The sequence below is a fragment of the Coffea arabica genome, chromosome 2c (genome assembly GCF_036785885.1).
Source record: "Coffea arabica cultivar ET-39 chromosome 2c, Coffea Arabica ET-39 HiFi, whole genome shotgun sequence".
Taxonomy (NCBI): Eukaryota; Viridiplantae; Streptophyta; class Magnoliopsida; order Gentianales; family Rubiaceae; genus Coffea; species Coffea arabica.
Genome location: NC_092312.1, coordinates 76,572,929 through 76,599,185, shown reverse-complemented (window position 1 = coordinate 76,599,185; position 26,257 = coordinate 76,572,929). Strand labels below are relative to the sequence as shown.

The window sequence follows — 26,257 nt, the reverse complement described above, 5'->3', positions numbered from 1 at the left end:
AATCATCACAAACCCATTATCGAGGTGCTACATAAATCATTGTGCCCCTATAAATAAAGCTTTTTTATCGCAAGTGTTCAATGATCACTCAATAGTAGTAGCATTTACAACATTAAACTTGTCATTTAAATGTATAAACTCACATTTATTATTATTATTTTTTGTTTAATGCTATTTTTCAGAAAAATTAACATCTAATATCTCACTTGATGCATGAGTGTCAAATGAACAATTCAATTGTTAGGCAAACCCTATAACTCACCGTGAGAGAATTAATGCAACAACGTCGTATGAAGTAGCAATCCCTAGAATCCAATCTAGTCAAGCTAACGCTTCAATCAGCTTGTTTCATTTACATTTCATAAAAAAAAAATTTCCTGATAGCTTAACACAGCCGGAAGAGTCACATTAAGTACATTACATTGAAATGAAGAAGAAAGAAATTGCATAGGTGAATATGTTAGTTCTGAACAACTCCAAATTCGTAACTAAACCAAAAGAAAAGGGAAAGTACCAAAAAGAAAGGAAAAAAAAAAAGGGAGGATAAAAAAAAAAAAAATCTTGTTACTAAGGAGAAAGTATTAGTAGCCCCAGATGGAAGAAGGAAGAGACTCCACATCTGATTTGTCCTTGGATCACTACCTTTACATCCATGATCCCCCACCCAACATTCCATTCCAATATCCACTTGAATCTGATTGTCCCTTATTCTGATCGACTGCACTTGTGCTTGTACCTTGTTTGACTGCTCCAAAAGGAAACATTAGTCTCGCACCATTTTCTTGGATCCCGCTAGGAGCATTAACAAACCTATTTCCAAGCCCATGATGATCAACAGAAAAACTTACGCCAGCTGCTGGCTTCAAATCTTGGAATTGAAACCCTTGAGCGTTATAGAGAGCATTTAGGTCCGCAGCTGGGATCGTACTTGTGATGAAGGAATTCATCCCCCTCGAAACAATTCCTGTCCTTAGAAACTCTAGGGCGGCGAATGGAGCTGAGGTTGCAGAAGATGAAGGCTTTAGCTGATTGCAGCCGCTGACATCAACCTTGGGTAGTTCAAATATTTTAGAAGCATGACCATGATAATCTTGTGAAGCTGGGAAACCTAGGTTAAGGTCTTGGCCTTGAGGATGGATCTTAGGGTTTTGAGAAGCGAAGTGAGTGATGGTCGGAGGGTTCAGATCAGGATGTTTGTGGGATGAAGTATTAGTAGTAGTAGATCTTTTGTTTTTCCTTGAGCCTCCTCCAACTGGAACATTCCTCAGAGTTCCACCTTCAGTCCAATACCTTCTGCAGGTCTTACAGAAGTATCTTGGTTGAGTAAGGCTATAGTTGTTGTAATAGCAGAACTTGGTATTAGTTGAATGACACCGTGGACAATTCAGGGCTTGATCCTTTTGTGGCCTAACCTTTCTTTCCTGCACCACTGGCCTGGAGCATGGACTGGAAGCTATCTCACCCATACTTTTCAACCCTCCAATCTCCTAACAAAAGCATGAAAGCCAGAGATTTACAAGATCATATTTGGTGCTAGAGGATCAATCAACAGTTTGGAAAAAAAATAAAAAATTTAATCTAGCTGACAAATTAAACTAAACAACCTTGCACTTTGGAAAGTTATTTGAATCAAAGGAGAAACAAGCAATAATAACGAAGAATACCTTTTCCCAGTTCCCTTTATCGGTTAGCACACATGCAAAAAGGAAAAGAAAGAAAAAAGTGCAGTCCTTTCATGTATAAAGAACATAATTAATCTTCAATCTCAGCAAAAAAGCTAGCAAAGTTTAAAATGAAAAAATTGGTCCTGGTGCCACCGTCATTTGTGATCTTGAACATCATTTCAACAAAGCGTAATCCACTAAGGCTCTCAAAAAAAAAAAAAAAAAGTGGGAAAACTTTCCAAGCGAACCCTAAAACTCATAATACTGGATTTAAAAGTATTTACATACTTATTTGGAGCAAGTAAACACGGAGATCAAGTGCTTCTACCAACCTGAGTCCATTGATTAGTTGTATCCATGAATTGAGAGGAAAAAAAAAGGTCACCAATAAAAAAGCAACCTTATGAGATGGAGAAAATTTCAGCCCCTTTGTCTGCAGCTGTCCTTGATGATACAAGAAAGAATGTTTTAGAGCTGTTTGTGTGTTGGTCTTTTTAGTGTTGGCTTACTTTATGCGATGATGGAAGGAAAAGAGGGATGATGGAAGTGTGTTTGTTTTGACTATACTCATATTAAAAGCAGGATATTTTAGTGTCATTTCCCTGTTTGAACTTTTGTCTGATATTCAATTAGAAAGCTGTGTGTATCTAATCTTTTTTTAAACTTGGTGAGTGGAATTCTGAATTGTCTCTCCGATGGTGGGTTTCGCCTTTTTGACCCTATAATGGGGGAACTCTCGATTCTAATTGCTCTCTTGTCGACAGTAGTTCAAATGCATTCTTAATTACAATCCTTTCATTTGAGTCTTGAGTTGGTTGGCTTTCTGGAATTTACATGATCATCTACTCATATGATGAACTGGTTTTTTAAACTCCAGACGATCCTCCGAATTTGCTGAAATGACATGGACCAACAAATATTTTACTCGCTTGCTGGAATATATGTGCACCTTTTGCATGTATCTCGACAATTTAATTAGAAGATGTCGTCGTTCAATCTTGCAAAATAATTCTTTTTTTTTTTTGGGGGGGGGGGGGGGGGGGGGGGTAGAAATAGAATGATATGTCACCAACAAACTTCACCAACTGGGATTGTTTGCATGTGTACCATTGTCGTCCATGTTTCTAGTTTGTGATGTTAGCCCTCTATAAGTACGTAGGAAAACCTTTTTAGGGTCACCAAAGATTTGCTTTTTCTGGTTTCTTTCGAATCTATTATGTTGCTTAATTCTCAAGAACAATTTTGCCTTTTGGTCTTTCTTTCTCCCCTAAAGCCAGCCGTCTTCAACTCCTCAGGGAATTATTCGGAAAAAGACAATGGACTTCTCACCAACCACATCCTTCTACCATCATTATGCCATTCTTCGTATCTGATTAACCGTGGCATTCTGCCTCAGGTACAACTGGGTAGACACTCGCCCACACTCCACACGTATAAAATCACTTTTTGCTTGCAGATTGATGCTATGTCTTCGTACATTTCTAGGTTCAAACGAACTTTGAACGTACGATGCAGCAGCATACTATTAATTCCACCCCATCTTACCATAAAAAAAAAAACCCCCATCCCAAGCTAAGTACTGGTGTATTCCACACTTTGTCAAGTTAGCAAGCATTTTCTGTGCTATTTAATACATGCATGCAGGAATTATTATTTTACAGTTACACAAATGCCTGAAGCAAAGCAATCAAGAGAAGGAAAGGGCAAGGTTTATGGATATTTTTTTTGTTTTGTGGTGTGTTGGGGGGGGGGGGGGTGCAAAGTTATATATTGACCCCTTCCATTGTGTAATAATCTTTGCAACATACCTTGAGTTTTATGTCAAAAGAAAAAAGAGGGAAAAAAAATCTTTCCTCAACTGTAAGAAGTTTAGTTTTTAATTTGTAGAGCGAAAAGTGTAATAGTTATTATTATTTTTTAAAGTAAGGAAATGGTGAAATTTAAAAAATAGGAAGGGGGCGAAGATTTGAATTCAGGATTTTCAATTTCTGGAGCCTCCACTCTAATAACTAGATCAAGGCATTCATTAATTCTCTACAAAAGTGTAATGAGTTTATAATGAACTGGGTGTTTGGATAGCAAATTAATTATCTCAAATAATATTTCGCTTGCATCATAAACACATTTTTGAACCTTTTTTTTTTAAAATTTTCGATCACCTTTTTATCTCACATACATCATATCACAAAAAGTGCTACATTAATTATTTGAAATGATACTCTATCGAAAGGTTTAATTGATCAGGCCTTATTAGTGGAGGAACATGGGTTAACCATGTCATAGCCATGCATGTAAAAAGTCAGGCAGTAAGAACATATAATCTGAGAATTATATGAATAAAATGAAAGTAAGAACGTGACTAATTGATATAAAAAAAAAAAAAAAAAAAAAGCGGATAAATATTACTCATAATGGATGCAGAACATTTTGAAGAAACGACCACAGGGACCCCTCGCACAGATGCCAATTAGGATGAACTGAAGAAGACTTGTAAACAGAAGAAAATTTTAGTGCGTGATAGGGAGACTAGAGAGAGAGAGAGGCCGACAACAGGATTTATGGTAGGACCCAAAAGAGTTGCTAAATCCTAAATGGAGGGGAGAAATTGTCTTCCTTTTCTATGATTGAGACCTCCTCTTGTCTATATCCCCTGCTAAAACCAAAAAAAAAAAAAAAAAATTTAATTTCTTCGGGAGAAAGAAAGAAGTCTTCCAGGAAATAGCCAAAAGTCCTCCCCATATCTCAGTGGCATTCATTGATTAGTACTTTTAGTACAAAGTAGGAATGAAGGAATTCCACCTTCTCTGCTACACTTCTAAGCTCCGGTGCGCGTAACGCATGCTTTCTAGTTACCGCCTGGCGCCAACTTTCACTACTACGTTCTCTGCCGTGCCCACCAAAACTGCTTTTTTTTTTTTTTTTTTTTATCGCAGCGATAATATTTGTATAATCTATTATAATTTAATCTAAGGAAAAGAAAATTTTTCTGTCGAAAAAAGCCACAATTAAGTGGAACCCCACCTAGATGGATCAAAGGTGCCATACTATCTAAGCCCTTTGCTCCAAAGTCAGGGCAATTACAGCTAGTTTAATTGCAAGCAAATTTAAATTGGTTGATAAAATGGAATTTGCCCGCATTCTTTTTCGGAGAAGAGGTTCAACACGGTGAGCTTTGCTGAAGCCGAGTCCGGCTCGGTAATTCATTGGATCCAAATTACTAGGATCCAGTTTGTAGACAAGTCCAAATCGTTGTAGACCAGCCCATATCTGACACCTGCCCTCAAGTTTCCATTGCAACGTAGTCGCGATATATATCGTATATGCATATTCCATGCACATCCAACTCACAGAAGAAAAATCGAATTGGAATAAAAAAAATTTTGTTTTTTTTGGATAACTTCCACAACTAACAGAAGCAAAATATTGGCCCAATGGAGTAGACTCTAAGTGTCTGTGAGACGGAAGCTCCCTAATTCATTGGCATGGGCTTACGCTTGTGGGAAGCGGTGTCGTTTTCTGGATGTCCCTCCGTTCCGGTTCCGGTTTCCTGGTTTTAGCTAAACCGGCCAGCCCGTCTTTTTCTTGGCCACGGGGCCGACCGGGCTCTCCTCCGTTTACGTGTTCTCATGTCCCTAATACGCAAACGCATGATTTAGAAGCGACGCATCAAACTAATCAGAGCAAAAACAGCCAGAGCCAGCCTGTGTAAATCCTGTAAAGTTGCGGCCGGAGAATGGGAAGCTCAGCAACGGCTCCATGGAAGCAGCTTCTTTTAAATGCCCTCCAATCAAATTCCCACCTCAAGCACTCCTCCTATTTTCAACTTGTATGGCTCAGCAGCAGCAGCAGCAGCTTTTGATTCCCCCTTGTCCTCTTTATTTTTAATTTCTCGGGCTATCTGTATTGGTGAAAGGTTTTCACTACTCTCTCTTCTTCTTGACGTAAATTCAGGCAACAGTAGGGAATAACGGCAGGCCCTCAAATCGAACTGTTGTTTTCAGAGGATTCCAAGACGACAGTGATAAGATTCAGATGAACACTGATTCCCGAACTCGAAAGGTTCTCTCTCTCTCTCTCTCTCTCTCTCTCTCATTAGCTTTCTTTTCACTGATTTCCTCTTCCTTTCTCTCTCTCTGTATTGTATCCGTGCGTTTTAGGTGGATTGGGTGAAATTGCGCTGTTTTTGAATCACCTCTTTCTAGCTTCCCAATGACATTTACCAAGTAAAGACAGTAACTTTGGATAAACTGCTGTTCCTTCAATTTCTTTCTTTTTTTTTTTTTTTGGGGTGCGTTTTCCGTGGGCTGGGAGAAATGGGCGGTTTTGCCTCATCCTGCTTCTTCATGACATTTTTGAAGTTATAACCAGATGTTCGTTTTTGGAATACTACTTATGTTGCTCTTTACTTCAAAGTAATGCAGATTGAAGATCTCAAGCATTGCCCTTTTGCTGAGGTATCGTTGGACTACTTATTTACTGCTAGTAGTATTTGCTCTGAAGGCAAATAGGTTTGTTATTTATAAGAAGATTTACCTTGGCTCGGTAATTTGGAAGAAGTGCTGAAATTGGAGTGCTACGAAGAGTTTGTTTCTTCTTTTTAAAGCTTTATACGACAAAAAAGCTCTTTTTACCAATATAAATGAAAAGAATTAAAGAAAAAAATGCTGGCAGTCCAGATTTTTTTTTGTTGTTTTATTATGTTTTCTGGAGATTGGATGATTCTGATTGTTGGTAAACTGGATAGATTTGCTGGTATTTCACTGACACCTGGGAGCAATTCCGCATTAACGGGAAAGTGGATATTATTGATGGATATAGTGCTGACCCTCTAAAATTACAGGTACTGTTGAGTAGTCTCCTGGTCTCATGTGCCTTTTAGCTTGCTCTCACTTGCTGTTGCTGGTCTGTGAAGTCGTGAATGTTCTAACTTTGTGTCTGTGATTTGTAGTTTTGTTTCCTGAAGAATGAATTATACAACCGGAAACCAATGAGATGACATTATGACTTAAAGGATGCATAAATACGTGGGATGATAGATATTTCCAATTCTGATTGACAAACTTTGAACATTTTGTGAAATCTATGAAAGGTGTTTGTTTTGTGTTGTTGGGGTGAGGGGGGGGGGGAAGCTTTACCAAGTACCAGTACCTATGATGCTTCAGAAGCCTGATTTTGTCTGGAATCCTTGCCTCTGTCGTTTGGCTTTAGCAACTGGTTAGGTATGAAAGTTCAAGTCAAGTATTCTCATGGCCAATGATGGCATCCCCTTCAAGATGTATGTCTTCTTGGTTTTTGTTTTTCATGTTAAGGATTTCATTTGTTGTCAATTCACCCAAATTCCAGTTTAATTTAGACAAACACATTTCCCTTGCTGGTGAGCAGTTGTCTGTTTAACGTGCTCAATGTGTGCAGCTAATGTCTATATTTTCTGTTTTGGTACTTCTGAGACTTATTGTGCTTACAGTTTCAGAGTATTACATTACAAGTTGTTTAGAGAGCGTTTTCTGTGGTATTGATGTTAGCTTTCTTAATAAACAAATGGATTTCTTGGTAATGCGGGTGCATCAGCGATACATTTCTCTATATTACTAAACTTGGAGAATTATATTGTTCCTGAGATTTCAATATAAACAATGCAGCACAGAGAGAAAGCTTGGTTTGCTAGTTCGCTTAGATCAAGACTTCAGTATTTGGGACCTACTCCTGGACTTCCTTCTCTCAATGAAGAATTATCCGAAAAAACCTCTTTAGACCCTTCTACTGGCCCTGTTGGTGCATTTTGCTTACTTCTTCTGGACCCTGACCAGGTTTAAATCTTCTTGGGACTGTCCCTCATCTTAAGACGAATTACTGCCCTCCCTAAATTTGTGATGTTGGTCTTGCTTACAGGTTGATTATCTAAATTTAAAGAGTAATGAAAGGCAATCTTTTACATCTACAAGGACTGGGAGTGGGGAAAAGTTCTGGACTTCAGATAAAGTCAATCCATAGCGTCGTCTTGTGATTCCATGGTTTATGCTGAACCTTAGCTAATTTCAAAGCTTATTATTTGTAATAAAATTTCATCCATCCACAGTTGTGAACCCCTTGTGAATTTTGCTAGTTTTCTTGAAGATAAATAAAAGAGGATCATCACTCGTTGCATATGATTTATAAGTTATGTCAGAACTCTTGCCCGCAAACTATAAAATTGGACCTTGCGTACCTTTATCTGGTGAAAGCCACTGGAAGTCCCTTGTTGTTAGAAGTCTTTTGCTCTTGACTCAGGCATTGATAAGAAAGCAACTGGGAGTTTCGCTGATGCTAGTCAAAGAAATGTAGCAGTAGTTGGAACCCTCCCGTGGAAAGCATCTTGTTCAAATGAGTATCTCAACCATTTTCCAACAATGGGCTGGAACAACCCAGGCACATTCATTCCTCGAAGTTTAGGAACATTTTTAGTTTCTCTAGCGATGCCGTGGAATACTCATTTGAGCAAGAGGCCTTACCAAGGAAGGGATTGCATCACGGCTCCGTTTCTGTGCGTCTCTTTGGGAGCTGAGCAGGGAAAAAGGGTATATTTATGCCCAGCCTTTTTTGTGCATCTCATCTAGTGGAACTTGATGCCATCTTGACAGTTGGTTGTACCAGACTTTGGTCTCCTTCAAGTTGTTAGATGCCACTCTTTCTGAAGTCAGTCTATTTTCAGTTTTGAAAGTAAAATTTGCCCGATAGTTGAACAAGTGTTTTATTAATATAACTAAGGTTTTGACAACTTATTTGATGCCTGTTTTGTCTTAAACTAATATCTAATAAACAATTTGTTGTACTATCACTGTGTTGATGATGGTACAGAACTTAATACAACTTGCACTTGCAGCGTTGCACAGAAAAGCTTTTATAGTCAGCGCTTCTCTAAATTCTCAATCTCATGACCACAAAATATAGATGCCATCAGTCTGAATGCTGACTTACTAGTATCCTTCTATCTGCTGGCTTTTATGTTAATGACTCCTAAAGTTGTGTAGTATCGGCCATCTGTCACAAAAAAGCTTTGGGAACTAGAGGGGTTGCAGGTCTCAAAATTCTTGAGGTAAATCCATATCCACATCCTTGAATGAGCTGCGCGTCAATTCTGTTTGTGGCGCATGTCATAGGGATGTCAACATCTTGTCTGTTAAAATTTTCCCTGATATTGTTCGAGTTGAAAATATAAACCAGCTAACTGGTAGCTAATGTGATGAGATTCTACCCACCGTTCAAAATAAGCATCCTGCTTGGAATGATGGTGGGAAGTGGGATTAAAAGTATTGAACCTTTCTGACATGGCCCCCCTCCCCCCAAAAAAAACAACAAAAAAAGGGGATGTTAGGAAGCAGTAGCATTAGCAATTCTCTTTTATCAATGTTGAGGTGGATGTGTTTTGTCGCTACCTATGACTCATTATGGTGTCTTCTCGAATTTGCAATTCAGGAAAGAAATGGTCCCTAGATGGACTGTTTGGTCTGCCCATAATCTTGAATTAACGAAAATAGAGTTAGCAGTATGAGTGAACCTTGTGCGTAGCACAAGACTATGAATCAGACCCTCGCCGCTTTTCTTTCTTTTTTGTTGGTTTCATATTTGTGTTAATTAAGAATTTAAGATCTCACGTCCCAAGTCAAACCTTGCTTTGTAAAATCCAAAACAAAAACAACTCTAAATACCCAAAAATATCTAGACGTGTTTGCAAGATTAATCCAATTCAACATTTAAATTTAATGAATTCAAATTTTAACATATTTACACGTGTTTGATAATCAAAATTTGAACATCTGAATTAATTAGCACTGAATTTTTTAGATAAAATTTGGTTCTAAAAATAATTGGTAAGTTCACTTAATGTGACATTACTCAAATATATTAGATTTAGTACATAATAATTCAATAAGTTAATAGATTTAAACTTCTGTTCGCGTTGGACAGTAAAGGTCGGAGAAGGGTAATTACTCATGCTTAAATCAGCGTTCTTAAGATGATCGACCAAAGAGTCGGGCGGAAGGGGGGAGCTCTCCATTTTTGGTACTCCTGTAGCCACAAGAATCCTTAGTTAGAATGAGATTTCAAGTTAACACAGCACCTTTTGAATGATATTTTGAGAAGAGTTGCTCTTTGGAGAGCACAGTGAGATGAAAGTCGTAACGCACCCTTAGACCAGACTTGAATTCGCTAACGAAAAGAAAAGAAATCACCTTTACATTGTATGGTCTCTTACCATGAAAAACAATAGTAATTCAGTAATTGGAGTGTCATTATTATAAATGAAGCTTGCTTTGACATTTTCCTATTCTAAGGTTACTTTCCAACTGCTTTTGTAAAATCTGAGTTATAATGCACGAGGCAAGGACATCCCTGGCTTCTACCTACTTTAGTACAGACGGTATCTAATCTTTATTGGAAGAGAAAACGCAGATTTGACCAAGGTTTTTTTGGGGGGCATATTGGAACGTTCCAAATAAAGGCTGCCGCATGCTACAATGATTCTTCCCCAGCTGATACCAGAGCACATGCCCCATATTACATGCAAAAGGCAACAAAATCCAAGGATTTTGACAAAAGCAATGGTGATGAGTTTTTATTTCGTCAGACTGTTTCTTTACACCAAATTATGATGTCCCGAAAAAGGAAAAAGGAAAAAAAAAAACCCCCCCCCCCCCCCCCCCCACGTCTATGGCACACTTGCATGGATCAAAAGAATCTCCTCAGTAGTTCTGGCTGGAAAATAAGATCAGAGAAAGCATCCAATATTTTATGATCTATCACGGCTTTGCTTAAATCAGCCTCTTTTCACTAGCACCGGGGCAGGTCTGCTGGAGGATGGGGGAGGGTCTGCAGCGGTCCTTGCCCGTTTTTCACGATAAACACCACAGACAAGCCCCATGACAAATGTATCTCCAAATGGCAATGCATGAACCAAACCCCTGCAGTAACATTTTAGGATCCAAATTCTTTAGGCTTTTTTTTTTTTTAAGAAATGAAAAACTAAAAAGGTACACGAGTTGTTAATCAATGCCCTGATGCCATTCTATTGTTAGTAATAACGTGCAGAGACATACCTGGATTGTCTGCAAGGAATCTAACAGCGGCCCAGCCACCCACTGGAACTCCTATCGTGTTCAAGTACGGCGGATCCACCAAATTGAAATTTGCTGTGTCTGGATTATAGTTTCCGGTGCCATATCCTATAACGTGGAAGCTAAAGCCATGAAGGTGAATTGGGTGGTTTTCAGTGGTGACCGTTCCTGTGTCCTGCAAGATCAGTTGAACTCGAGTCCCGTATTCAAGGACATAAGTCCTACTTCCATTCAATGAGTTAGTATCCACGGGGGCATTATTAGGAGCTCCATTCACAAAATCATAGAATTTAAAGGGTGCCCCGGGAAAATCTTCGGTGAAATAGCCATTAATCTTCCTGTAGTAAGCTTCCAAAAGCGAAATGTTAGGCTTAATAAAACTTATGTTGTTCATGGAAGCGGCCATAACGCCGCCGTTGAGGCCTTGGCAATTCTGCTGTGGATTCCTTGAAGTGCACTTTTGGACGTTCAATCCAATTGTAATGAACAGATTCTGGTCAATCTCCTTAGGAACGCTCGGGGTTCCGTTCAAGCTCCTCAGCCCATCCATGACCGTTTTAACAGCAAGGTTGTCGTTAAACGTTGGGACGGGAGCCGGTGACGAGAGGCTATTGGGCAGGGCACCCAAGTACTGGAAGTAGGCGGTTGAGGTTATAGTTTGAAATGGGACGTTTCTTGCAGACATGTAAGGGCCCATGGTCATGGAGTACTTCGCTATAGGTTGATTAGCGGTGACCAGAACGTTAAGGGTCTGGCCGGGTCCAAGCATAACGTGGTCGGTGGTGAAGGGCTTTGTGTACTCAGCATCGGCTTCGACTATTGTTAATTTGTGATTTGCAATGGCAAAGAAGTGCTCCGTGTTCAGTGATGCGCTGATTAACCTCAACAGGTACGTCTTCCCAGGAACCACGTCAATTTTGTAAACATCTGCTTAAAAAAAAAACAATCATGACCCCCCCCCCCTCTCCATCATTAATATAATTACATTAATTACGTATGATCAGAAGATTAGATAGCCTCAAATCTTGACTTTAATTTCTCCAAGATCATGCATGCAGAGGAAAATTTCAATGATAGTAATAGTTTGCCTATATCATGATAGCACGGGTGCTTATGTTTTTTTTTTTTTCATTTCCTGGAAGACTTAATAATAGTTATTTTACAAGGGGGGCGACTAAGGCTAGTGCCAATTAATTAGAGTAGGATATTTTAATCGCAGTCCATTGGTAACACGCAGCTGTTGGTGATGCAGTGCAGTGTGTGTGTGTGTATATATATATATATATATAATGTATGTATGTATTCCTCTTCCTCTACATATCTACATATGTTGCTCCTTTGAGCTTTTTACCAAGTCCATCGCATGCAATGTTCACAGAATTTGGTGCGACACTGTCGCTACGGGCTATCATATGGTGTAGCAAAATACCAGAAAAGTATTCCCCAAAGCTAAAGAATGCCTTTTATTCTTTTATTTTTCCATTTTAGGGATCATACATAATTGCATATGCATAATTACCATTGGTGGAGCAATTATAGTTAGGCCCCGGATGGCCATTGATCGTGTAGGCATCCGCTGGTGGTGGGCCTCCCCCGCTTGCGATAACCGACTGCTCCAGTTGCACCAAGTCTCTCAGCCAAAACTCCCCTGAACATTTTCATGACAAAAGCCTCTGATCATCACACAGAACTCTGTGTGTGTGTGTCTGTGTGTGTATATATATATATATATGTGGTTTAAATAAAACAATAATTAGGATATACATACATATATATACATATTGTACGTACCCAGGAGAATGATGTGCTCTTCGTAAGGGTAGATGAAAGGATAGGGTACCCCGGTCTTAGGGTAGACCACAATGGCACCATAGACGGTGGCCCGGAGCCAAGAGAAGTGAGCATGCCATAATAAGGTGCCCTTTTGCTGCACCAGAGTGAACTCGTACGTGAATGTCTGTCCTGATTGAATGGGGCACTGTGTTATGTAAGAAGGGCCATCTGACCAACATGATAACCTTTGCCGGACACCATGCCTGAAATCAAGAAACCAGGTAATAGCTTAATACGCATGACTTAATGCATGCATGATTGGTGATTACATTAATCCAATCATCAACTACAACAGATAACACGTCTATACTATCATCATTCGGATTTATAATCACAACGTTAAGGATCAGTTGATAATATGAAGCTCAGCCAATCTCGTACGTGCTTATAAGCAATTAATCGGGTCTGTTAATGATGCATGGATAGCACATGATGATGAAGAATATATGTTACCAGTGTATTGTGGCATTATAGGGTGTTTCGTTGGTAACCCTGACGATTACTCTATCATCTTCTTGTGCATAAATAACCGGTCCAGGAAACATTCCGTTTATTGTCACTATATCCCAAGTGTTACACAACTTCTCGATTTTTGTTGTTTGGACCTGATTCATTATAGGGAGGGAGAAAACCAAAAAAAAAAAAAACAATAAATTCACTGAAGAAATGAATCAGCAATTGATTGAACATGCATGATCAAAGACTTCGTAAAATAACACAAAAGAAAGAGAGAGCAATATATAACCTTGAAGTCATAGGACCTTGTTGATCTGCCTCCCGGCCATCGTGCGATAAAGCCCATAACACTCATTCTATGAGCATTCATGATCAGCAAGTTTAGCCATAGGTACAAAATGCCTGAAGTAGCCAGCGGGTTTGCCATCTGTGAGTAGAGTTACTAGATACTCACTTGTTCTTATGTTTGTGTGGGAGCTAGCTAGCTAGGAAGAAGTGCGGAGTAGAAGTGGTCGAGAACGGTCTTTTAAATGTAGTTATTGATAGACAGAAAATTGTTTAATGGCCCAAGAAGAAGAAGGAGAAGGAGAAGGAAGTTAGAAAAGCCTTGTCAAGGCCTTCCATACATATTGTGTTTGTCAGCTTCCATGATTCCTCTAACACGGATTTGTAATAATAAGTTGTTGGGGGGGCGTGTTTGTAGAATATTGTGGTCGAACCAATGTAGGGTACCGATTCGCACAGTAGCTAGCTTTCTTTCTTTCTTTCTTTCTTTCTTTATCTCTGTGATTCAAAATCTTCAACGCTTTCCCTATTACATGAAATCATGTAATCTTGACCTGTGCGTGCTCCCGCTGGCATAAACAAAAACCCAAAAAGAAAAAAAAAGGAGATAGAGACCGGCAATGGCACGGTAGTATTAAAAAGGTCGATTTGGAACGCATGTAGCACCTGCTTTTGAAGACTACAACATTGTCTTCGACCCACTCCCAACAACTTCTTGCCCTACACCTCCATGCAAACACTACGCAACTTGCACGTACTTGTCAGTGTGGATTATACTATGTATATCTAGCAAAGTTCATAGATCATGACTGAGTCAGTATTCTTGAAATAATTTTAGTGCTTTTTTCGTAGATCATGACTTTAAAATGTTGAGCTTTTTAACTGGCAATACTTATGATATACTTGACTACTTCAGGAAGCTGTTCAAGCAAGCATGCAAGAGGAGAATTTAGGTTATGGCAAATGTGAAACATTCAGCTAGTTGATTCAGGTTATGCTGCTCCAAAAGAACATCACTGTGTGCTACTGCCATTTATGACAAAGGGGATACCCAAAAAGAAGAAGAAATAAAAAGTGTGGCCTTTGTTTTGCTTTTGTTCAACACCCTTTTACTCCATGCACAAACAGAGAGATGTGCACGCCTTGGCAATTCCCTACCTTTTCCAGGGCCATAATAAGCTAGGAAAGACCTATTCATTCTGTCCACCGGAACATCACAGGTGGTGGTAGCCAGTACGTACTTAACTGCTAGAATCCGTTTATTGTTACTTTTGTTCATTTGGTACCCTGTGCTTAAATTAAAGCAGCAGCCTACTTGACCATTAATGAACAATTTAATCCGTGGTGATCAGGATGGAATGCCAATTTTTTTTTTTTTCTTTCAGTAATGCCAACTACAGAATAAAATTTCAATTGGGAACCATCAGCGTCAGTGGACTTTTACAAACTCTAGATAGCAAATAAATTGCAGGTTTTTCCACCGTCAACTTTTAGTGTAGTTTGGAAAGTGCAGGCCTGTTGAGTTTTGCGTTCCCTGCGAAGAAGTCTATGCAAGTCTGGTATGAAAATTTTTAAATTTTAATCCAGACTCCAGAAAAAGGGAAATTTTTAACCAGACATAAAATTAACAATTGTTCCCATTACGTGATATGCAGTTCATGGTTACTTCAGGAAAAAGAGTTAGAAACAGCTAATCCTCTTCGCGCATGAGAAAGATTTATTCCAAGTTCAGATCGGAACAAGTCTAACAAATGTCTGTCTAATCATTACAAAATAGCAAGTGCAGATGACGCTCTCTAGATAAGCTTTTCTCCAGATTTGACTTGAGCTAATAATTTTTTTCTCTCAATACTTACTTCCACAGTTCTTTAAATTTTAATCCTGCCAGTTTGTGCAAGGTGATATTAATTTATTGTCACTTTGCAAACTCAATAACTTCTTTCCATTTAAGCAATCAAGAAGGAAAACAAATTAACACAATAAAGCTCTTTCAAAAGGTCAGTTGCTATGGGATACACAGACCAACAAAAACGATAGATAGATACAGTGTGAGCTGAGTTTATGCCGGCCGCCATATACAACAAATTTCAGGTATTCTATTTCACAAGCAAAGACTGAAGTCTATATCTATCAGTATCGGAATCTCAGACTCTGATGCCATGCGTTTTTTTTTTTTTTTTTTTTAATTCAGGTTTGGCGTGCGATTTTCTCAAGCTGAAATGACACTCACTATACATATACCTACCTATACCATACTATACATGCAGACACACACATTTATACATTTGCATGTCTACGAGGTAGGAGGACAGAAACTTCAGCTAGAAAGATTGACCTGTGTGCAATTTAAACACTGCAAAGATTGCTAAACAATAACTAACTCGTTTGAATTTTGATAAAAGTATATAATTACAGAGTTCTTCAAAATTTTTATGCTTAATTGGGATTTTGTTTATATTGAACCGCAAGATGAATAGTAGTGTTTCACTCAACAAATTTATCTTAGGGTTACTTATGCCTTTTCACGCAAAATCAATTGATTTCTAATTAATTTGAAAAAAAAAGTGCCACAAATTGACAGTATAAGGTACATAATGCAATTTACAGGCTTAAAAGAATTGGCCAAGTTTTTTTAAAAATTAAAAAAAAAAAATCGATGCATGCCCAAATAGTTTCGAGTCTAATGAGCAGTCTACAAAATTACAATAGCTTAAAAGTTGTGGATTTGGGAACATAGGCCGTTGGACTGAGCCCAGACCACTTGGATCCATCCAGTGGCTTAACTACAATTGGAATATTCGTACTTACTGTTGCGAATGGGGAATCGAAATTGCTCGCAAGCAACTTGGTCGACAACTTGACTGATAGAGTTCAAGTCAAGTTTGAGCAACTCAATAAGGGGCCATGAATCGAGTTCGAGCACTGTAATCTAAGGCTCGTTGGTTGAGCCTTATCGAATATCTGATTGTTGTTTTATGGAGAACGTCGCCAAGTTCTGTTTTATAGCATAGATTCTCAATTCGGTCTTCCTTATAGATTTGTTACCTACCCTTTATGTCGCAGTCCGCGACCAATGATGACACGGAAGCTTTGGGAGTTCATGACAGAAAAAAGAAACAGAAAGATCATCTTGGCATTAAGTTTCTTCTTCCAGGGCAGTCATGACGTTTCATTCGTGTGTAAACATCAATTATGAAGACGGATTTCAAAGCTGTGGAAGCATTTCGAGATTTACAGAAGGTGAAATGCTCTCTGCAGTTAACTACACACTCCTCTTAGAGGAACGGGCACCGTAGTCTTCCATTTCCCTGCAGCATCCACCCTTCGCTTAAAAACCAAATTAAGGTGACAGGAACCTTGATGTTTAGGCTTGGCTTTAGTCCAATCTGTCGGCCACTTATCCATTTTCTCAAACCAACTCCCATGATCAGGGCTCAGGCGGAGTTGGGAATGCTTACCCATTAGCCAAAATATATGCAATACTTCACTCAACATGTGACTCTTGATTTGAGAATGAGAAATGCAATGTGGAAACATCGAAGAATTGAGACATCATTTTCACCAGATGAGATATCTAAATTACGTCCAAAACTCACAGCCACAGGCATGCCTTGAACTTCCACTGATTCTCAACAACTTAATCACCAACATCAAGAAGCTCCAAGGTGAACAGGTGAAACTTCTCTTGCCAAACTAAGAAGTGGAAAACACAAATTTACGTGTAATCAAAAACCCATCAGGGCAATCAGAACCAGAGAAGGTAGAAGGCAAGAGGGTTCAAATGCACAAATATTCCTAATCAATTTTTGGTAACATCACGAATGTAAGAGAGTAATCGAAACAATCTTGTGGCTAAAAAGTGACGCAGTAGAAGCTTTTATTCACAGAATTCTGAATTTTCTCAAGTATATATAATGAACAAAAAATGGAACTGCATCAGGCAACCCAATAGCAAACACGCAAGTTGATGAATCTTTCATGTGTTGATGTTTAACTTATATCTAGCCCCGCACTTGATCCAGCCTCCCAAAAAAAGCATTGTGCTGCTGGGTTATTTTAAGCGGTTTCAGTTCAGCCCATTCTATTAAGTTCTGAAAAATATTTCAACTTCGTTGGCAGTCCTTCAACCGTAGAGTGAAAGAATCTAAAGTTCACTACATTTGGCTGCATGCTGTTCTCTAGGCTCATGTCATCCAAACTTCAAGGGCCAGATAGAAGATTGTGCAAAATGCCTACTAAAATAGAAGACTCTAGTGAATGCATCGCCACATTCATTCAATATCAAGTGAAGGAAACAAGAGAAGAGTCACCATTGACATTAATACATTCACAGCAGAAGGATTAAAATGAGTTGATATTTCAATACATTCTGATCCAGTTTTAAATTATGTAACCTTTGCTTCAGAACATGGAGAAGGTAAAAGTTATGTGCAGAAGCTTAGACCACTAGAAACGATCAAGAATGTTCCACATCTATCAGTGGACTAGTAGAATGAGAATGGAAGAATTATATCTCAGATGAAGAATTGAATCTCAGTTTCATACTAATGTACAATCCAATGAGCACTTTTTCTTCAAATAGCATCAGAGAATCATCAGAGCAGAGCATTTTTGACACAAATTTTTAAGTAAGGAATTGAGAATGCTGAAATGCATTAGGGATACTTCTCAGCAATCATAATTTGCATTCTTAACACTACTATTCTCTGCGAACTGGCTAACATGCTCATCTAAACTGAGAGGTTTTGTATTTTCTGAGGGAACCTGAATGGTTCTTTATTTATTTATTCCTGTCATAAGGACTGAATAAGCTAGCACGTCATTCATAACGAAGCTGAATTCAACCACAGGAGTAAAAGAGCTCGAAAGCAATTAAAATAAAGAGCAACAAGGGCTCCATAAATTGCTGATCCACACAACCTTAATAAAGCAACTTTTGAAGAAGGCGAACCAAACAAAGCTCGACTGCTAAGATGTAACTTTAATTCTTTACATCTTGTATGACATCTGTATGCATATAATGTGGCCTTTCTTCTCAAAACAACAATTAAGCAAATATTAGAAAAAGGGGCGGATGTTCTCATCTGTTCATCTTAACGCTAACAAGGACTAAGACAAAATTATGCAGACAATAAGCCAAGCCAAATCATCCGCAAGCTTAATGTTATCTATTAGCAACAGCTTATAGAGATTAGATTATAGAGACATAAAGAACCATCATTAGTAAGTAGTTGATTAAATGGATATGTATAATAAGAAAAAAGAAAAGGTAATAACAGGAACAATGGGTAAAAGGTCTGAACTTTTATTGAGCAGAAATTACATGTTGCAGGCATGATCATTACCAATATTAACAGAAAGCCACACATCCTTATAAGCTCGTAGTCCTCTCAGACCAAAAAGAAAAAGAGCAGAGGGGTCCAAATCCCACTGATGATGAACGGAAAAGAAAATTTTTTTTTTTTTTAAAAAAAAGGATTGTTTTCTTCTACCTTTTTACAATCGAAACAAAAGCATTAAACGCTTGGGGGTACAAGACAATGGCTTTTCCGGGTTTGTTGGCCCAAATAGTCAAGCGGCGGTGGAGGTAGGGTGGTGGTGGTGGTGGAGAGAAGGAGGATCGTCGAAGGAGATGGGTTTTGTGAGGATGAGGGGGCGGTCCTTGGCCTCTTCAAAATCGTCATCATCGCCGTCGTCATGGGAGGTGCTGAGGTTGATGCAGGAGCAGCGTTCCAGTGATGCGAAGAACGCCGAGGCTACGCTGTTCCCGACCCAATTCGCCATCCTATCCAGCTTCTCGCAATTCATAAACCCGCAATTGCTTTGCACCGTTGGATTCGCCGACATTCTACTACTTTGAAATTTGAGTATTTCCACCAAAATAACACTTCTTTTTCTTGGATTTTTTCTTCCTGTAACCAGAGGAGCGAGTGGTAAAAAGGATGTTTCCAGGGGAGCCGGGAAGAATAAAGGAAAAGGCAGAGATGACTGGCTGTTGTAAGTTAATGATCTTTAGGTTATCGAAGGAAGGAAAGTATGCGGAGGCGGAGGAGACAAAGGTGGGAATCCAATTCTCTCTTTATGCTCTGTAACGGAAAGTTTTTGGAGGACGTTTCCCTTAAAATAATACGACTAGTACGCTCTTTCTCGTTTGAAAAATATAAAAAATAACAAATGATTTTTTTTGAAAAAAAAAATCCTTTTCAGGAAAACAAAAGTGCTGCTTTTTAAGTTTCCTTCAAAATTTTATGTACACGGTGTATAAAGAGGATAAAGAAAATATTTAACAGCAGAAAACAGCCGAATGATCAGCAGGGGATATGCCCTGCATTTGGAGCTAGGATTCCAACAGTAAAGGAAACATGCGTTGCTTGATTATGCTCTTTCCCTTTCAACGGATGATAGAGGTAGGATAAAGAATACGGCCCCTTCTCCACTTCGTCTTCAGTGTTTCCTTCTCCTCAATACCCCCTTCATCACAACGGCTGCGGCCTGGAAATTGGAATACGTGGAAGGAGTGTGTTGCCGCCTAGTTCCAATAATTTGCTTTGATACCTCCCTGCCTTTGCATCTTTTGCAAGTGGACTAATCCAACGACATTCACACACAATTTTCACGCCACAAATCCATGATTCATGCAACTGTTTTTATTCTTATTTTTAACCCACTTGGATACCTGTCTGTTAGGGCAAAACATGAAAAAGTCCAGTGAACACCAACCAAGGAATAATATAACCTACAACAAACAACCGTGTTAGGCACAGGTACTAGATAGTCATATATATATATAGAATAGACATGGCATGGAATCAAACACTCTACTAGAGACAGATCATACTGAACATAAACGACTGCTAAAATTCATGTGAAAGCAGCAAATTCTAAAGCCAAAGATGTAGTTTCTCAAATACTCCTGTTGAGTTTTTCAGAAAGCATTAGCAAAACTGCAGAAGTTTCAGATGCAGCAAAAAGGCTCATGCTCTTCTTCATTCAAAATTCAAGCACGCTACTACATTTAACCCCCGTAGACAGGGTCAGGATTCAATTTTATGCCAAATTCTACAGCTCTGCGTTCTAAGTTTGCAAAATAGTGAAAACAAGCCTCTCGTACCCCATTCCAAAACTCTGCTGAGCGAAACAATAACTATCCAAAGAGATGCAGATAGTTGACAATCTAAGAGGACCATGAGCCAGACCGATTGAGCCTTGGTTGAGCAATTTTTTTGTCTTCCTCTAAAGAGATAAATCTGAGATTGGAAGGGTTCTCTATCATAAGCTTCGCCACCAGGTACCCAGAAATGCTCCAAGTTTGGTACTTTCTTGCCTGTTTACCAACAAAGTGCCCAGTCTTGCCATCATAGTACTCGGGCCAGCCATCCCTGGCAAGGCGCTGTTCTGCGAGCTCTATTGCCTTTTTGGCAATTTGAGGCCTTCCTGTTTTGATGCATGCTGCTGTAAGTAGCCATAGCAGAACTGCACAAAAGCATATCAGTGGTTAAGAAAAAGTACAAATAATTCCAATTACTATGTTCTCCTGTGTCATGCCTCTCAAGTTGACAAAATGAGTGTAATCTACATATTCAGTCTTTTCAAATACTTCAACAATTGTAAGATTGTCTTACCACCCTCAATTGTAAGAACTGAACCAAATGCAAATAGTAACCATCACACTCCATTGTTGGAGATGAGTTAATTCTAGGGAACGAGTTTCACTGACATATAAAATATAAACCATGAAAATAATACTCTCAACCAGGTGACTTTTATGATTTATCATCTCAGGATTTGGAGAGATCATAGATAACTGACTAACCTGGCCAAGATCCACCATTGTGGTAACTCCACCGCGTGTTCTTGGGATCACATCCAGTAACAATCTTCCACTGGTGGCCCTCGAGTGCAGGATATGAAATTTTCAGAGGCATATCACCGATCAATTCACTCCAGCGCTCTTCAATTAAGTCCATGATAGCTGTTGCCTGTGCTGGGGTTGCTAAAGAGCTTAAAATAGCAATACAGTTTCCAACTAGGAACCACCTGAAGTCCATGCGTGATGGGCTGAGATTACCAATGAAATAGCCTCCTCGAAGTGGCATGAAATCAAACACCCAGTCAGGGATAGATTCAGGAATGACATTAAATTTGTTGACAGCAGTGTGGGAATACTCCTCAGTCTTGTAACGATAAATGTTATTCAGCTGTATGAAGTCAAGCCAATAATACTTCTGGATATGGTAGCTCAAAGCAGTGATACGCTTGTCTATGCGTTCGATCAATTCCTTGTTACCATGTTCCGGGATAAGCAACTGTCGAGCACACCTCAGCGCAAAAAAGAAAAGCGCCTGGATCTCGATTGGATATCCGTACATCCCCTAGTCCAAAAGCAAATTGAAGCATGTTGGATTACCGAGGCAACATAAGAAACTATGTGAAATTTAAAACTGAATTTGAGTATTAAGCAGGCAGTGGATTACAAAACTCCTGAGTAACCTCTTCAAAGTTGAAAGTAAATTACTAACTTGATGGTGAAGCAGTCTGGTAAACTGAATGTATCAACCAGCACAATTTTATACTTGGACATTCACATGACCGGCAGTACAAACTGAGACAGCGTCAAATTAATCCAGTACACGAGCTAAACTAATCATCATTAACTCTATAAGGCATGTCACAGGTGTGAAGGCACTAGAAATAATTCAAACAAGATTGGAGCAATATATATTATGGAAACTCCATAATATATACAGCATCAGACGATTCCGATAAAAAGTTAGTAAAGACAGCAAAATATATGGGAATGCAAGCTCACCATCCTTCTATCAATCATGCAGCATCCATCAGCGCATAAGAGCGTTGGGAATGTATCAAAGCCATCAGCAAGGCAAAGGTTGAGAATCAATTTCATTCCTCTCTGGGCAGCAGGCGATTCAGCAAGGCTATGATTGCCTGTGCATTTTGTGTATGACTTCAACAATATGATCCACCAAAACCCAGAATCTACGGGTGCCACCCTTCCAATTGCAGTGCCACCGAAGTCTGGTTCCAAAACATCCTTTTGGAGACCTGGCTTGTACTGAACTTTGAAGCTGGCGGGCATGACTCCCTCTCCAAGAGTAAAGTTGTCAATCATTTTCTCCCAGTTACCTTGCAGGTGGAGAGTCTTTAGCAGGAAATTCTTCACCATATCTAAACCTTCCTTTGACGGTTTCATCAGGCATGCCAACCCACTGGGAATAAAATCTCTGACAAAAACCTGCAGTTAAAAAAAAAAAGAAAAAAAAAAGCCAACCACTGAGAATGAATTAAATTAGAAATGTACACGCCAACAAACATTAATCAGATCTCTGTGCGTTGCTTTCTTGAGGACCGATTTCTTGAATACACATATGGTACCTTTGTACGACTAAAATTTTGAACGCATTGGATAAAAAAATAAAATTGAACACATTTTGACTACTATCGATTGTACAGAGTTATTTATGCATGACGTGTTCATGAAAATATATAGAGCTAGTCAATTATATCCCTAAAGATAAATGTTAAAAAGATAAAAGTGAATATACTAATATACACAGAGACAGAAATCTGTGTCTACATCTAAACCATTGTGTACTAGAACTCTGAATAATTCTAGTTAATACAACAATACATAAACCATGAAAGGCAAATAATCAAGAAACATATTTATGATGTAAATATTGTCAAATGGAAACGGAGAATGTCATCATCATCATAAACATATTTGCCATCTCATTGGATGCATTACATCTTAAAATTATGATGTTATTTTTCGCTACACTAAAGAACATACATACATATATATAAACACAGAGATATTTACATTGACTAAAAGAAAAAAAGGAAAAGGAAAAAAGCTTGTATATGGAGAAATGTATTCGTGTAAAACCTGATTGTAGTTCAAGGCATCCGCACTAGGATCGAGAGCAGCGAGAGTGCCGACGGGCTTGTCCTTGTAGTAAACGAAGGACTTGTAAAATCTCTCCCACGCTTCTCCCATTATCCACGGCGAAACGTTATCATTCTGATCAGCCTCCGACTTGGCAAGGCTCTCCAGGCTTGTTCCTACACTTGGCGACGGCTTTAACCCCGACGTCGGCCTTCCATTTCCAGCACTCATCATAACGACTGTAGAAGTGAACTGGTTGGCGTCACCTCCAGCTGTAACATTCTCAGGACTACTTCCGCCCTGCATCTTCACCTTCTTCTTCACTTTCTCCTCTGCTTGACAGCCGAAAACAACTGCCGCAGAAAGTGGCTGTTCGTCGGGCGCGGAAGTTACATCGTCGATAGCGTCAGTAACGGCGTCTTCGAAGGACATTGCGGCGTTAGTCTGGATGAAGTTGAGTTGTTTAATATCCGGCTGGGTAACATCGTCGGAGAGTAAAGGCGTGCTCGTCGTTGAAGTTGAATATCTCATTTCAGAGAGCGAAATCAATTTTGCGCGCTGTCTCTGTGTGAAGCGAGAGAGAGAGAGAGGGGGGGGAAGTTTTTATACCATATGGGAATGGAGGTAGCGCGTGAGTGAGCGACGAGCGAGGACAGCTGTGCCACTGTGTGTCTGTGTGAGGCGGGAGGGGAATATGTGTGTTTTTCTGGTTTTCGGTTAAGCAGGGAATCTGAGTGGGGACTGAGATGCGAATTGACCATACTATCCACTAGAGATACTGATATTAACGACTATACCAACGCCACCTATTGCTGTAGTGAAAACGACAAAAAAGGATACATTCGGGAATGAAAGCAATCATGCATACTTTTGGCATTTCCGTTTGAAAATAGGTACTGTAGTGCGGAGTAGCAGGGCAGGTGCACGGTGGAGTGGTGGCGCTGCTGACTGATACAAAGGGATTGGAAATGGAAATTGGATTCGATACGACAAGCGCAACTTTGAACAGCCAACAAATACTACGAAGTCTCCACACAACTCAACTCTACTTTGAGAGAGTTTGTAATTAGCCATTTTTAAAAAGCTTTCACCCCATTTTATGAATTTTTTTGATCAATTTGTTCACTCTAAAATACGTGAGCTTGTTTGCGTCCAAAAATTGTTCTCAAACGCCATACGAGGCAAGTGATATTGCAAATGGTTTGCCTTGGATACAATTTGTGATGTGGTGGTTTTTTTTTATTAATTTAATATACATTCACATAATTTTATTATGTTTCATGACAACTTTATTATATTTTATGATTACAAAAATCATGTAAGTATACGTCAAATTATAAAAAAAAAGGTCAAATAATCATACTAATCGCTGCCAAATCCAACCATATCTCCTCCAAAGCTAAATATAGGAGAGTGGAGATGTTTACAAGCAGGCCCTCTATTACTACTAAGGGTGCTGTTGAGTCAAGTTGAACTCGAGTGGTACCATGTTCGAATTCGAATTCGATCACTATCAATGTTACTCGAGTTAGATCGAGTATATAAATTTGAGGCCGAACTCGATTTAATATAATGGAAATCAAACTCAAACTCTCATTTGAATTCGAGTAAATTGCATGCCTTATCAAACTCGAGCTATTCAATCTTGAGCTCGTTTTTCTTTTTCTTTTTTTTTACATTTTAGATTTATTAGATAGCCATTTTGCCATCCATTACTTTTTTTACTGAACATTACTTCATGTAAATTTATTAAAATATAAATTCATAATAGTCATTCTATAATTAAAATATATAATATATAAATAACATAAATACTCGATTAAGCTCGTCAAGTACTTGAGTATTTACTTTTGATACTTGAATTCGACTCGTTACACGTAACGAGCAATAGCAACTTGACCTCAAGTCAAGTTTTTGATCAAGCCGCTTAGCAATTACTCACGAGTGACTCCGCTTGATAGCATCCCTATTTACTACTACATGGCAATACGCTAACTCAATGCGTTAACGAGCAGATTATTCCACTGACATGTGCCACCTGTAACCATGCAACTTCATCCACCAATTAAGAGCCTGAATTGTTGTCCACCTGAAATTGAGCTAAAATAGTAAGTGACATTATTATGAAGGAGAAAAGAAATACTTCCCTCGTGCCATTCAAATAATGTTAAACTTTCTATTTTTGGAAGAAAATCAAAATATTTTTTAATTTCTCCTTCCAATATAGTCTCTTCCTTTAATCACATGCATGTTACCATTCAAATTTAAATTTTGACATTGTGAGGATAATATTAGAAAGAGAGACATAAATATTACAATTAAACCATTATTTTTAATAAATTGGATTTTCAAAATAATTGGGACGAAAATAATACCTTCAAGCATATATTTGTTTAACATGTTAAGGAATTTATAAGAGATGAAAAGAAAAGCTGACAAACCTAAAGTTATTCAAAGTTTAACGGGTAAAAAAAAAATACAGTAGTAAGATTTACTTCCAGTGAAGTGGATTTGTAAGTACATAAGTTTATTGTCAAAATAACTCTTCTTCCAAAACATATATCCAAAGTAACATAATTTTAAAATTTTTTACCTTTATAATTCTTTTTTTGCTACTTAGACTGCATACGTGCTGTGATGGATATAGAAGCACCCTCCATTTTTCTTTTCCATTTAATATCTTCACCATTTTTCTCTCCAGGTATTCTCGCATTTCTTTCTTTCATTATCTTTCTCTTATCAAACTCTAAGAAGCCAATATTTATATTAACAACATCTAAAAAATATTCTTCTTGAGTCGATAATTTCAAGACAAATGAAGATCATTCTCTTGTCTTTTCAAGAAGTAGGAAGGATAACATTAACAAATATAATAGTTTTGAAGTTTTTGTAATTGCATAAAATTTTCGTTGCAATATTTGTATTGTTAAAATTTATTTGTTGAAAAATTATATGTAATAGGTTTGATACATTTAGAAAATTCAGAGACCAATGATAGCAAGATCAATAATGGTAGAATT

The 26,257-nt window shown here is 38.5% G+C and overlaps 4 protein-coding genes and 1 long non-coding RNA gene across 8 annotated transcripts; 1 reads left to right on the top strand and 4 right to left on the bottom strand.

Annotated features, from left to right (window-relative positions):
* Positions 1–331: 331 nt before the first annotated feature.
* Positions 332–2,212, bottom strand: LOC140003800 (dof zinc finger protein DOF3.7-like). Of its 3 annotated transcripts, none has more exons than XM_072076696.1 (2): positions 2,065–2,212; positions 332–1,487 (listed from the first exon to the last, which is right to left on the bottom strand). In XM_072076696.1, the coding sequence occupies exon 2, from the start codon at positions 1,464–1,466 to the stop codon at positions 645–647; it is 822 nt and encodes a 273-aa protein (XP_071932797.1). In that variant the 5' UTR covers positions 1,467–1,487; positions 2,065–2,212; the 3' UTR covers positions 332–644. The 3 variants fall into 3 exon arrangements, with proteins under 3 accessions (XP_071932797.1, XP_071932796.1, XP_071932795.1); XM_072076695.1 differs by having other exon boundaries at positions 1,953–2,209; XM_072076694.1 differs by having other exon boundaries at positions 1,997–2,208.
* A 2,788-nt stretch (positions 2,213–5,000) lies between these two features.
* Positions 5,001–7,813, top strand: LOC113733337 (pyridoxine/pyridoxamine 5'-phosphate oxidase 2). Of its 2 annotated transcripts, XM_027259689.2 has the most exons (6): positions 5,002–5,490; positions 5,616–5,723; positions 6,086–6,118; positions 6,409–6,504; positions 7,304–7,471; positions 7,554–7,813. In XM_027259689.2, the coding sequence occupies exons 1-6, from the start codon at positions 5,398–5,400 to the stop codon at positions 7,653–7,655; spliced, it is 600 nt and encodes a 199-aa protein (XP_027115490.2). In that variant the 5' UTR covers positions 5,002–5,397; the 3' UTR covers positions 7,656–7,813. The 2 variants fall into 2 exon arrangements, with proteins under 2 accessions (XP_027115491.2, XP_027115490.2); XM_027259690.2 differs by lacking the exon at positions 6,086–6,118 and having other exon boundaries at positions 5,001–5,490.
* LOC140035478 (uncharacterized) lies at positions 6,453–8,205 on the bottom strand. Its single transcript, XR_011839698.1, has 2 exons — positions 7,870–8,205; positions 6,453–6,621 (listed from the first exon to the last, which is right to left on the bottom strand). It is a non-coding gene; the product is annotated as an uncharacterized lncRNA (long non-coding RNA).
* Positions 8,206–9,915: 1,710 nt separating this feature from the next.
* On the bottom strand, positions 9,916–14,162 carry LOC140035477 (laccase-6-like). The gene is made up of 6 exons (XM_072076691.1): positions 13,335–14,162; positions 13,043–13,194; positions 12,548–12,792; positions 12,276–12,404; positions 10,739–11,683; positions 9,916–10,603 (listed from the first exon to the last, which is right to left on the bottom strand). The coding sequence occupies exons 1-6, from the start codon at positions 13,470–13,472 to the stop codon at positions 10,473–10,475; spliced, it is 1,740 nt and encodes a 579-aa protein (XP_071932792.1). The 5' UTR covers positions 13,473–14,162; the 3' UTR covers positions 9,916–10,472.
* A 4,453-nt stretch (positions 14,163–18,615) lies between these two features.
* On the bottom strand, positions 18,616–23,836 carry LOC140035476 (probable alkaline/neutral invertase F). Its single transcript, XM_072076690.1, has 4 exons — positions 23,238–23,836; positions 22,140–22,583; positions 21,144–21,702; positions 18,616–20,803 (listed from the first exon to the last, which is right to left on the bottom strand). The coding sequence occupies exons 1-4, from the start codon at positions 23,766–23,768 to the stop codon at positions 20,505–20,507; spliced, it is 1,833 nt and encodes a 610-aa protein (XP_071932791.1). The 5' UTR covers positions 23,769–23,836; the 3' UTR covers positions 18,616–20,504.
* Positions 23,837–26,257: the final 2,421 nt, after the last annotated feature.

What these genes read in the sequence shown, in the direction of transcription:
- LOC140003800 (XM_072076694.1), bottom strand. Translation starts at nt 2,023, where the DNA reads ATGGATACAACTAATCAATGGACTCAG. An exon ending in CAACTAATCAATGGACTCAG is followed by an intron (nt 1,488 to 1,996) that starts GTTGGTAGAAGC and finishes TGCTTTTGTTAG; the next exon opens with GAGATTGGAGGGTTGAAAAG.
- LOC113733337 (XM_027259689.2), top strand. Translation starts at nt 5,398, where the DNA reads ATGGGAAGCTCAGCAACGGCTCCATGGAAGCAGCTTCTTTTAAATGCC. An exon ending in CTGATTCCCGAACTCGAAAG is followed by an intron (nt 5,724 to 6,085) that starts GTTCTCTCTCTC and finishes AAAGTAATGCAG; the next exon opens with ATTGAAGATCTCAAGCATTG. An exon ending in AGCATTGCCCTTTTGCTGAG is followed by an intron (nt 6,119 to 6,408) that starts GTATCGTTGGAC and finishes TAAACTGGATAG; the next exon opens with ATTTGCTGGTATTTCACTGA.
- LOC140035477 (XM_072076691.1), bottom strand. Translation starts at nt 13,472, where the DNA reads ATGGCAAACCCGCTGGCTACTTCAGGCATTTTGTACCTATGGCTAAAC. An exon ending in TATAATGCCACAATACACTG is followed by an intron (nt 12,793 to 13,042) that starts GTAACATATATT and finishes TCTTGATTTCAG; the next exon opens with GCATGGTGTCCGGCAAAGGT. An exon ending in CTATAATTGCTCCACCAATG is followed by an intron (nt 11,684 to 12,275) that starts GTAATTATGCAT and finishes TTTTTTAAGCAG; the next exon opens with ATGTTTACAAAATTGACGTG.
- LOC140035476 (XM_072076690.1), bottom strand. Translation starts at nt 23,768, where the DNA reads ATGAGATATTCAACTTCAACGACGAGCACGCCTTTACTCTCCGACGAT. An exon ending in ATGCCTTGAACTACAATCAG is followed by an intron (nt 22,584 to 23,237) that starts GTTTTACACGAA and finishes TTTTAACTGCAG; the next exon opens with GTTTTTGTCAGAGATTTTAT. An exon ending in CAATGGTGGATCTTGGCCAG is followed by an intron (nt 20,804 to 21,143) that starts GTTAGTCAGTTA and finishes GCTTTTGTGCAG; the next exon opens with TTCTGCTATGGCTACTTACA.